The following is an 11,671-nucleotide window of genomic DNA, read 5'->3' as shown; positions in this document are numbered from 1 at the left end:
CTTTGACCGTCGTTTTTTGCTCTTAAAAATCAGCCACTGGTTCCCTGGAGGTTAATTTGTGTTCTGAATCCGAATCCGTCAAGAGATTTGACGGATTACATCGTCTTGTTGCCATTCTAAAACTTTCATTTTATTAGGGGCTTATGGAGGACTGCTTTTCCAGAATGGCAACAAGACGATGTAATCCGTCAAATCTCTCGACGGATTCGGATTCAGAACAGAATTTTACCGCTAGGGAACCAGTGGCTGATTTTTAAGAGCAAAAAACGACGGTCAAAGTCCTTTTTCATGAAATTTGGTCATTTCCCCAAAGTTACTAAAAATGACCAATATCTTTCAACGGCCATAACTCCGAAAGTATTTGAGCTACAGCGGGGTGGCTTTGCACGAAAGTTGCCCTATATAATACTCTACTATTGGTCAAAATCGGACGTCGATCGGACATCGGGGAGGGTAGTTATTAACGTTTATGTGACTTAGTGTCGTTATTTAAAATAAATCAACTTTGGGGCCGTTGCGGCACCACTAAAACGTGTCCGATCGGTCTCTAAAAAAAATAGATTTTTTTTCTCATCGAAAGAAACAAAGTCTGACCCTAGGACCTTTAAAAATCTAAAAAGTGATTTTTAAGTGCCAGTCTAACCGATGCCGTCGGCCTCTTCCTCACGGACGTCTATGCGTTCTTTGCTAAGGCACATCATGCGCTGCGGTCTTTCTTGACGTTGCGAGCGCCTATAACTCCTTCGTCCCGGCTCGGCTCCTCTCCAAGCTTCAGGCTGTCGGCTCCTTCATGTATGATCAGGTCCTCTGGACGACCCACGGCGGTCGGCTTGTTGGCCCCCGGGTCTGCAGCCTCGGGCTTTAGCAAGGGGCCGTTATGAGCCCCCTCCTCCATATCATTAAGAATAGGGCCCTCTGCACTGGCCTCCCTTTCAGCGTGCAACAGTGCCAATACGCTGTTGACGTGGTACTGTATGCCTCTGCTGCCGACCCCCACCGCGCTCTGGCCGCCCTACAAGCAGCGCTCACCCTAGTCGCCCAGCGCCTCCATGAGGATGGGGCTGCTCTCTCTCCAGGAAAATCGTCCTGCATCCTTTTCACACGCGGCCAACAGGACGCCCTCCTCCTCATCTGCGGGTCCACGGCGAGGCCGTGCCCCGTGCGGTTGAGGTTCGCTACCTGGGACTTATTCTCACCCCTCTCCTTCACTGGGGAGCCCATATACGCCATGTGCAGCGGCGATGCCACCAACGCCTCATGTTCCTCCGCTCCGTTCGCTGGGGCGTCCACCCTGGCCTCCTACTTCACCTCTACCGCCCCACCATCAGACCGGCCCTTGAGTACGGTGCCGGCCTCGTCCACCACCGTACGAAGAAGGACCTGCGGGCGGTCAGCCGCATCGTCCACTCTGTTCTCTGCTGCTGCCTCGGCCTTATGTGTTCCACGCCCATCTTTGCGATGCACGTCGAAGCCGCGGTCGCCGACAGTCTCCTGATTCGCTGGAGGAGTAGGGATCAGCACCCCGCTCTCGCCCGCCTCGCCGCCCTGGCCCCGCATGGGGTTGTCGTCCGACGCCTCAGCAACATCCCGCCCCTTCTTTTGCAGCGCTGGCTCGTCCCCCCCCCTTCCCCCTCAAGCGGACCCGTACTACCACACCTGGCCCTGCTACGCTATTTATCACCAAGACTGGACTCACCCCATCACTACTTACCCCTTCTTCCCGCCGGCTCCGGTTGTCGTGCACAGCGACGCCTCCCTCGCCCCTGTCTACGCCACCTACCAGGGTGCTCGCCACTGACGGCTCCCGGGCCCAGGACGCCGACGGCCTCGTTACGGTCGGAGCGGCCTTCTATGATACCGTCACCTTTCACGCGGAGTGTTTCTCCTTGCCGGCCTCCTCTTCGGTCTATACGGCCGAAGTCTACGCCATCGCCCAGGCTCTCCACTACGCCCTCCGTTGTGCCTTCCGTGACGTCACCATTGTCACAGACAGCCTCTCCGCCATCAAGGCCCTCTCTACCGCTGCACCGACGGCTGCCACCTCGGCGGAACTCGTTGAAGTACGCCGCAGCGCCCTCCAGCTGATCCGCTGCCCTTGCGCTGGCATGAGTCCCGGCCCACAAGGGCGTCCCGCCGAATGAAGCCGCGGATGCTGCAGCTGATGCGGCCCGCTTGCACGGCGACCCCGTTGTGCTCCGCCTTCCCCCGTCGGTCTTCTATAGAGACCAGTTGATTATTGCTCGGGAGGCCTGCAGGCCTGGAAAAACTAATGTTATCGAGGTAACGTTTCTTGACGTGACCAAACCAGGAAACGTTTGGTGATGCAACCTGTTTGAGATGTCCCTATCCTTTTGCATGGGGTAGGTTGCATCAGGAAAAGTCACCTGGCTTGGTCACATGGTGAAACGTTCCCACGGCAACATTAGTTTTTCCAGTGTGGACGGCGTCCTGGACAGGCGCCACCACAGGTCGTCACCTACATCGCCTTACGCCCTCGCCATCGCCACCGTCGCGCCCTTGGTTTGCTAAGGTGCGCTACAGCCGCAAGATCCGGACTTCCCTTATCCGGCTTCGTATCGGACACGCCTCCACCCCCGCCCATCTCCACCGCTTCAACATCGTTCCGTCTGCTATCTGCCCCCGCTGCGGGGCCGATCGTGCCGACGCCATCCACCTTGTCGACCTCTGCCGCGTCGGCCTGGTGGTCGAAGCTGAGTAATACGACATCCAACCTACGTTCGCCGACCTTCCTCGAAGATAAACGCATTTCTACGACGCAGCTATCCGCTTTGTTGTTCGTCCGCACTATGCTTCGCCACCATCGTCTTCTTTTCTTCACCTTACTAGGCACGTCCCTTATCGCAAGTCGAAATTCTCTAGCTGCAATCGCATTGCTAGGCCATTTACCCTATCGTCTTTGCCTTTCCTGGCGTTCGCGTGGCAGCAGGCGCCTGGTGTGTAGGCACCCCAAAATGTAGATGTGTTTTGCGGGTCTGCCTATCGCACCCCGGAGTGGCGACGTGATACCTCTCGTTGCCGCTAGATAGCACCAGTTCTGCATCCTCCCTCACTCTGCAGTTAATCACAGTTTGTGAGACGACCCAGACGATCATTTACGTTAGGTTCGAAACTGCAAATCACAATTCTGTTAATGAAGAAGTACAAGTCCTGGGCGGAAAAAGAGTCGCAGTCAGCGGCTCCTCCAAGAACTTCGTCTTTCTACATAGTAAGTGAACGTTTTCTACATGACTGTGCTATATCAAATATCTTTGCTTTGTTGTAGCTAGGTTATAGTCGTACTTTCTGCCCATTTTGTTATTCACAATAATTTGTGTGCGGTGATTGCATGATTCCCCACCTATATCGTTCTATTTTATTCTGTGTACTGAAAGAATCATAAACATGTGTTTTGCAGGAAACGTTTGGTGAATTTTCATCTGGTAGTAGCTCAAATAGCATTGAAGTAAGTCCATGCACCCACCAGCCAATCAATGTAACTTTGCATTCCAATGTGATTAGTGTCCTCTGTTCAATTCCAGCATCGATGAAATCTACACCAGAAAAATGAAGCTGATGGAGAGACGGCATCTTATGCTTCCCCTTTTGATTAAGAGAACAGAAACGATTAAGCAGTCAAGCGGCAGATGACCTTTTTGTCTTTTACATTTTCAAATGTTTTTTTATTGCTTGCTTTTATCTTTAACTTTCTTTTCATGTGATACTTTTTTTTAATGCTTAAATATTTGTTCACTTACAGTGCCACACTAGCCACAGGGTCATCAATCTAGGGGTGCAGCAGCTTAATTATTGCACCACGCTTATGATGTGAGAGAGAATGGACAGTGAAGAAAATTCACCCCCATGTCAACCAGGTAACTATTGGTCTTTGCCTTTTAAAATAATGTTGAATTACTTGCTATCACCTTGAATCAATTTTTTCCCCTCCTTAATAACATTTTGCTTTGGTTTACTGTAAATACAACGCTACATGTTCTGCTACTCTCTACCTTTATTAGTTGTATCTGTGTAGTTTAACATATTGTTCATACTTATCAATTTTAAAAGGTGTAAAAAACCATTTCTATCAATTTGAAAATATTTTTTAACAGCAAGTTGTGCATATGTTTTCACTGTAATTGGTAATTGGTGTCTTTTCAGTTCTGTTAAACACAATTGTTGTTTTACTTGCAGGAATGTAGACAAATTTCAGAAGGTCACTGACAGCGAGGATGAAGTTACAAATGCAATTGGATTTTCAACCTGAGGTAGATTAAATTCTGATATGCAGAAAAATAAATACAGCGTCTAATCTATCCTTTATAATTGTAACAACTATGTTTATGATTGTTTTCATTTGTTTGCATACAGTAGTTTCATGGTTCACTATGGATATACTCTCTGCCATATGGACTCCATCATAAAAGAATAAACTCTTAACTCAAATGAGGTGGACAAAAATGAGGAGGTACACCATGAAAATGCTGCAGTTAATTTGAAAGGTACTTTGGTTTAGTGCCCACTTCAAGTTCCCAATAGTGGTGCTAGTTACATTATTTCAGTCCTATGCCTTAGCAAGCTTAATCAGAAGTTAACTACTGACTTAAAATTGTTTAACATCAACAATATGTAAAGTCCTTTCGCATCTAACAATGAAATTTTTCTCATTGCACTGAGGTTTTCAGAACCATACGGCTGGTAGCATCTTCAATAGTTTTATTCTTTGTGTGGACAAGATCTCCTTGTTGATCGAAGTAGTGTAGTACATTTTTATTCAGTGTTCAATGTAAGTATATGAACAGTCTGTCTCCACTTCAATTCAGGTGTGAATGTCTTAAATGTAACATTCCATGCCAATTAGATTATATATTTCTGAAATGCTCTCATCTTTTCAATGATCTAGAAATCCTGTATTATTTTGTTAGTATCACATAATTTGTATATGAAGATGTTATCAATGGTTCTGGGTACAAACTTCCTGTTCAACAACTTATCCTAACTTGAAAAGAGTTTCTTTTGCACCTGTATATAAGTTTTCTATGAAATCAGGATTCCCATTTATAGCCTACCGGTTCTTTCTGGAATTTTATAAGAGAAATATATTTCACGCATTGGTCATTCGTTGTGCAGGGTATGTTTCTGCTACTAAAATAGGTATCCGTTAATGACATTAACGTTGTTAATGAATTACTATCTTAAGTTTCTGAAGTTAATTAATCATGTTGTTGAAAAGCAAATCAACCCACAGCGGCGGCCTATGTTTTGCTGCAAATTTTCTCTATATTGAAAATTGAAATGAAATAAACGAAATAATTAAGTCAACCGATACTAGAATGATTTTGCCAGCATAGCTCTATTGGTATCCTACAACCTGTGCCTTTTACTGCCAACATGAGAGATTTGGTATTGAAATCTCAAGAAGAATGCTCCAATTTACTTACTATTGGTCATATAATTATACCTGCAAAGGCAGTCAAAAGAAATCGAATTCACATGTGCTGCTACTTAAAAGAGGAGTGTGCTCATAGGTTTTGCTCTGTTGTGGAGAGAGTAAAATATTCTGTACATGGGATTTTTCTGATAGGGAGCGGAGGATTGTTGCAATGCAAAAAAAAAAATACATTTGAATTTGGAATGCCAAATATTAATAATGTGATGTAGTGCAGAATGGTCTTGCGCTTAACATCTTACCAATTATAGTAAAATAAATATGCTTTCTTCATTAATTTTTAGTGGAAATCTGTCTAATAACTTCACATTTATAGTCACATATATGAAAACTTCTTACACAACACAATTGTAAACTGTTCCTACAATATTAGACTTATTATGAAAATTTTCATGCACTTACAAAAATACTATTTCAGAAATTGAGCTATCTTGTCATACAGCTAGTCCACCTTTGAACAGGAGCAGTTTTGACTTTGATACATTGACTCTGTATCCAAATGGTTTTGTTCAGACTGACTTATTGAAGCGGATGGAGGGCATTAGTTGCAGGGTGATTATTAATATTAATGGAACAACTCAGCAAAAATATCTTCCAATGTGACTGCTGCAGATATTAAAAATGTCAGAATTTGCTCATCATTGGGGTTGTTGTTCACCATTAGCTGTGAGGTGATTGCCATGATATAAGCATCATTGCTGATGGACTCATGATTTCTGTGTCGGTTTGGAAGGATGGCACCAGTCAGGCTGTTGAAGTTATCAAGCGCCATGTCCTCAAAATCGACCAGGTGCCCTTTAATTTAAGATAGAGTTTTTACTCATTGCGATCAAGTTAGGTAATCAATTCTGTAAATGTGATTTGGGCTAATGCGGAACTTACTTATGAAGTGGTAGATATTTGGGTGATGGACTCCAATACTCCGCTTCATACGTCGATTGTTGCTTTCACTACAAAAATAAAAATTCTTAAATTAGCTCGGCTGTAAGGATGTCAGTTGTGTACGACTAAAAGTTTTCACATTTAGAAAATTTTTTGGGCCAAAGAGGTGGAATTTAAAATGAGGGCCCGAATTAAAAATGTGATTTACAATTGTTTGTTGTACTTGCCCTCATGCTTCAATTGATCATAGTTAGATGTACCAAAGACCCTCACTTCAAATTTTACCTCTTATAAGTCAATTCAATTTGGTGATTTTCAAAATATTCTACCCTTAACAACACCAAACCGTTTCCCCTGGAAACCAGATTAGATCATGGAATATAATTAAGAACTAAAGGAGACGTCATACCTAGCATTGTTTGTTCTGTGCTCACTTCCACTCACAGACAGTGTTGGTCCTCTGGTGGCATGGTAGAGCCACTCATATTGTATGTACTCTAGGTATGGCCTAGCAAAACATGTGTAGAGGAAAATGTTTAGCTCTTCCATTGCCATTTCTCCAATGATTTCAAAGCCCTGTTGAATTAGATGTTGTGGTAGCAAAGGAAGTACACAGCACAGGCGAACAATATTCTTAATCTCTGGAAAGTAATGTAGTATCTGAATACTAATTGTTAATCTGGCATGATTGCCCATGGCCTGTAAATTACAAAGTAATAAAAATTAGTGAAGTTGTAAAATTATAATAATGGTTCATAGGTCTGTCTTGCAGTTTAACATTATGTAGCTTCTTTAAAAACAAAATTGACATTTTGTAACTACATAGGTAACTCTGAAAAGCCTATAAACTTTGTTTACTTCTTACATTTACAGAATGGAAGTAGCAGCCTTGTACTTCAATTTGGAAAACATATCTGAATGCATTAATGATGGCATCTTCAAAATCACTCACAACTCGTCTGAAATTCCAGTGCATTAATTGCTGTCTAATTAGAAGTAACACAGCAACATAAGCATGTTCTGTTTTTCTCTCCATCAAACACCAACAGAGAGGAATTACCTGCAATTAAAAAGGGGCACTGTATATATAGTGACCATATAGTGACCAAGTATTGCAAAAAGAGCATAACAAACTTACGGTATGGTTGGAAATGGTGACTAGTGTAAAAACCTGTCAATATTCAAAATAACATAATTAAATAACTAGTTTATTCTGGATAGATGTTTGAATGTGTGTCTATTTTAATTTTACCTGGTAGCAGCCATCTACTGAAGGAGCAATATAAAATGTCCCATCAGCAAAAATTATGGAAGTCAGCCTCATAATTTGTAGGCACCTTGAACTCATAAATATAACATTGTGTGACCCATCCGCTGACCATGTGGACCCAAGGTACATTCTGTCCTGGAAATCTTTCGATTTAGTTAGCCACTCATAGGCAGGGTTTCGTAGAATGGCTGTCAGCCCAGCCAGGTCATCCGGCTGGTTTGGAAAAATCTCCCTTCGCCTTCTTAGCATTGCTGGGCGCAATCGACGCAACGTCAGCTGCATTCGCACTTCTCGATTGGGAATCCTGTGTCAGAAAAGAAACATATTATGTTCTAATCTAAGGCAGTCACATATGTGCCGGCTCTGCCACCTGCTAATCCAGTGCAGTACCGTCTTCACAGGTGGGTAACTTTGAATGTAGGCGCTACCCCACCTCAGTTCGGCGACAGGGCAGGCTGAACTTGGGGGTAGTTTTTGAAAGATTTGCCAGTTTATCGAGTCTGGAAGCGGAGCGGTTGGTTTTACCGACACGAAAACTTTGAGGGCAGCTTCCTTGGGCGTTCTTTAACAGATCCGCCTGGACCCTACCCTCCATCCCCTTCAAAAGGGGTGCAGGGCCGCTCGGGGGTAGCTACCCCCTGGGAAAGGGTTGAAGATGTTGACACCGGGTTTCTCAGCATGGATGTGTTCTAATGAAAAAAGAGACCTTCCCTTGAGGTTTCAAGCCAAAGTTTCAACTGTAAGGGTCCAAAATGGCCGATGTTCAAAAAGGGATTGCACGTTCGCGGGGGTAGTTTGGCCGGGGGTTGTCCGATTCGAAAAAACACATGTGCCGTGGGGTTGTCCCCAGGGGATATCACGGTAGTTTTGGTCATCCTCAAGACTCACTCCTTCGTGGGGGTGGGGGTGAACGGGGCAGGGGGTGGGTTTGAACGATCGCCATTTCTCTAGCCCCGTTCGAAAGAGAACACAAATTTGAGCCGGTAAATCAAAAATTTCGACTTTCCGACCATTTAAAGTGACAAATTCGGAACAATTCGTGTTGAATTTTCTATCCCTGCTTACTCTAGGGGCCAGGCCGTATGGGGTGGTGCAAGGGGTGCGCACTTGGTGGGGTGCAAGACGAACTATGGAGACGTCGTCAGGCCAAATCTTGACGTTCTAGCGACTTAGAAAATACTCCGGCTCAAAAAAGTGCGCCTCGAATTCTGATCAGAAGTGTATGTCGAGTCTGAACAAAATCGGGAGTTTACGGAATTTACACTTCCCTCCCAATGAGAAATGGAGTTTCAAATCGACGTCGAAATTTCGTCGATTTGGTGGACAAAATCGAATCGATGACGAGTCGAATTTGCCGTACTAGCCTTTACCTGCTCCTTTCACTTGCAATTATATCGGCAAATGATACGTAGGTCAGAGATCTTGCATGGTCTACTATGTTTCTTCTTGCTTCCTGCACGTCAGTGTAAAGCACATCGGGAGGATGTAAGTGCATCTGTGTGTGCTCGAACACTCCATTTGCCCTATACACAGCTCTTCCGTGACAACCAAATTGATGGCAAACAAAATATGCTTGAGTGTCTGTTGCGCGCTCCAGTTTGTAGTGGTAGCCATCGCCAACATGATAATAAAAACTCCCATTTCGTCTTCCTCGTTCTCGGTACATCACAAACAGCAAGCACTAATTTGACAAACTTAACAATGTTACCACTGCTCTAAGCAGGCGATCACACCACAATCAGGTTCTGGCACAAGTGATATTCACATCTTGGTTATCAAGTTGGGAGCTCTTTATGGCTGGCTATATAAGGCCTTTGGACTACCCCCAAGCCTGTTCTTCTGTTTTCTTCTGTTATAGACCTTTTCGCGCACAGCGTGGCAACGCCCAACGCCGCAAGTCAGATTTAACACTTGAGATTAGCCGTCTTTCGGGTGTCTTGTCAACTAAAGTGCTTATATAACCGCTCGAATCCTTGGTAAATTTACCGTATTCAAGTGTATTTATTTTTTTGAAAATGTGCCCAAATTACAAATTCAGATGGAGGTATGCGCTGTTGCCAAGTTTGGGGCGAAACAGTCTATTTTCAACAGAAGACAACGCTCCTCGAGAGGGGGAAATAAAAGTGACATCCGTTTCCGTTTCCATTATCCCTCCCACAGTCGTCGCGTGCACGTGTGTTGGGTTGGTTCGTTGGTCTTGCTGGTTCTGCTCTCGTACGGTCGTGAGAGATTTCACTGTGAAATTATAATGTCTGATTCTCGTGCCAGCGATTCTCACAACCGGAGGTTGGCGAAAGAACGGGTGCTATTAATGAACAATGTGAGTTGATGATGGGTTTGGTTTGCTCTGTAGTGCATATTCGCTCAAGTTCGGCGGTTGAAGTCCGCCAGGACTCATCTCAAAAGCAATGTGGTTCATGAAACCTAATTTAAATGTATTTTAACTTGTAACCTTAGACCCAATATAATGTATCGTACTATCGCCATGGGAAGCTACGTATCCGTAGTCTTGTCCGTGTGAGGGGTGTGACATTGTTTAGGCGCCGTGGATCTTACGTTATTCACGTGGACTGGACTTGGCCCTCACACAACTCGTTGGTTCTACGTTGGTGATCCTAGGAGTGTGATTGTATACCTTTTGGGTTATTTATTCTTTTCTCTTGAAGTATTTTAACCGTGCAATAACCCCCCCCCCCCCCCCCAAATAAAAAATATAAAGAAAGTAAAGTCAACAACGTCAGATCAAGATTACCTCGAATTTTGACGCAATTGCGACTTTATAGGCCAAGCAGACATCATACTGACGTCTCCATGTCGTTTCTTTGTGTCTTTGGTTTGGTTGTGATCTCTAGTGTATCGTCTCATTCATTGCTCCTATCCTTCTTCTATAAAAGTATTGTAACAACATTGTAGTAATAAGATGCACACCTACCTTTTTCGTACAAACACTTATGTATTGTAACTTCTGTTAGTTTGTGAATATGAGCCATGATGGTCTGTCTTTAGTCTGTCACGCGCAGCAATAAAACCACAATCGTTCATTAAACATCTGCAAATTAACGCCACTGCTTTGAGCATGGGGTTGAGAAAATTTTGTTCTCCATAGCCTGATAAGGATAAATTAACTAATTCAACCATTTTCCCTGTTCCAGCAAATCAACTATATTGTAACTGATCTCCCTGATGATTTAATGGACCCAATTGAAATAGTTATTTCTGGACCTGGAGATAGTCCCTTTGCTGGTGGAAGTTTTGGCCTCAAGTTATCGTTACCTGACGATTACCCCTTCAAACCACCTAGGGTAAGTATGTCAACATACAGAACTTGAACTTACTTGATCTCAGCCTTTGAGTCTGCAGTGTTTTTAATTCAAAGAAATGTTCTGATCCATAAAGGATGTAGGTGTAAGTTGTCCCTTCTCTTCTTTGTTGTTAATTTGTTACATTTTTCCATTTTTAGGCTCATTTTACCACATCAATGTGGCACCCTAACATATCAACATTAGGCTCAATTTGCGTTGATATTCTGGAACCCATGTATTGGTCTTGTGGAACTACCCTCCTTATGGTGGTTGAGGCCCTGCGGGCACTTTTGACAATGCCCAATCCCCACTCACCACTGAATGTTGATGCAGCATCAATGATGCTCTCTGATCCTGACATGTACGAAATTACAGTAAGGTCATGGACCCATGTTCATGGTTATGGTAAGTGGTCCTTATTACATATCTTCATCCTTTGCACTGTAAGTGAACAGCCATTTCAGTTTTTTTAATTTTCCTTATTTTTCTTGTACAGGACCAGATACCATTCCACAAGAGTATAAAGATAAGATAGCTTCAGTCCAAGAGATACGTCGCTGCACAAGAGAAAGCGCTCTGCGAAAGCTATCCAAATCAATGTGGGTAGTTGAAGCATCAAGGCATTTATGAGGCAAAGCTCAGTGCTGAATCCAAGCAAGCTGAAAATACGTGGAGAGGCTGTAAAATGATGTGCTGGTATTAACTCCCATAAGAAGTCACTTCAGTGAGATGGCCTCGCTTTGGCATCTCATATCAGTGCCTACTTTCGCC

General features: G+C 43.9%; 2 protein-coding genes and 1 long non-coding RNA gene across 3 annotated transcripts; 2 read left to right on the top strand and 1 right to left on the bottom strand.

Annotated features, from left to right (window-relative positions):
• The first annotated feature begins 3,099 nt into the window (after nt 1–3,099).
• On the top strand, nt 3,100–5,319 carry LOC113215087 (uncharacterized). Its single transcript, XR_008012033.1, has 5 exons — nt 3,100–3,226; nt 3,416–3,463; nt 3,758–3,872; nt 4,192–4,265; nt 4,369–5,319. It is a non-coding gene; the product is annotated as an uncharacterized LOC113215087 (long non-coding RNA).
• Nucleotides 5,320–5,681: 362 nt separating this feature from the next.
• On the bottom strand, nt 5,682–7,382 carry LOC113215088 (uncharacterized). The gene is made up of 4 exons (XM_026434659.2): nt 7,194–7,382; nt 6,738–7,027; nt 6,329–6,396; nt 5,682–6,241 (listed from the first exon to the last, which is right to left on the bottom strand). The coding sequence occupies exons 1-4, from the start codon at nt 7,362–7,364 to the stop codon at nt 6,012–6,014; spliced, it is 759 nt and encodes a 252-aa protein (XP_026290444.2). The 5' UTR covers nt 7,365–7,382; the 3' UTR covers nt 5,682–6,011.
• Nucleotides 7,383–9,846: 2,464 nt separating this feature from the next.
• On the top strand, nt 9,847–11,530 carry LOC113215428 (uncharacterized). The gene is made up of 4 exons (XM_026435058.2): nt 9,847–9,918; nt 10,751–10,900; nt 11,059–11,305; nt 11,397–11,530. The coding sequence occupies exons 1-4, from the start codon at nt 9,847–9,849 to the stop codon at nt 11,528–11,530; spliced, it is 603 nt and encodes a 200-aa protein (XP_026290843.1).
• Nucleotides 11,531–11,671: the final 141 nt, after the last annotated feature.

Source organism: Frankliniella occidentalis, unplaced genomic scaffold, assembly GCF_000697945.3.
Source record: "Frankliniella occidentalis isolate FOCC.00 unplaced genomic scaffold, Focc_3.1 Scaffold390, whole genome shotgun sequence".
In the NCBI taxonomy this organism is placed as follows: domain Eukaryota; kingdom Metazoa; phylum Arthropoda; class Insecta; order Thysanoptera; family Thripidae; genus Frankliniella; species Frankliniella occidentalis.
This window is presented reverse-complemented; position numbering and strand designations above follow the sequence as displayed.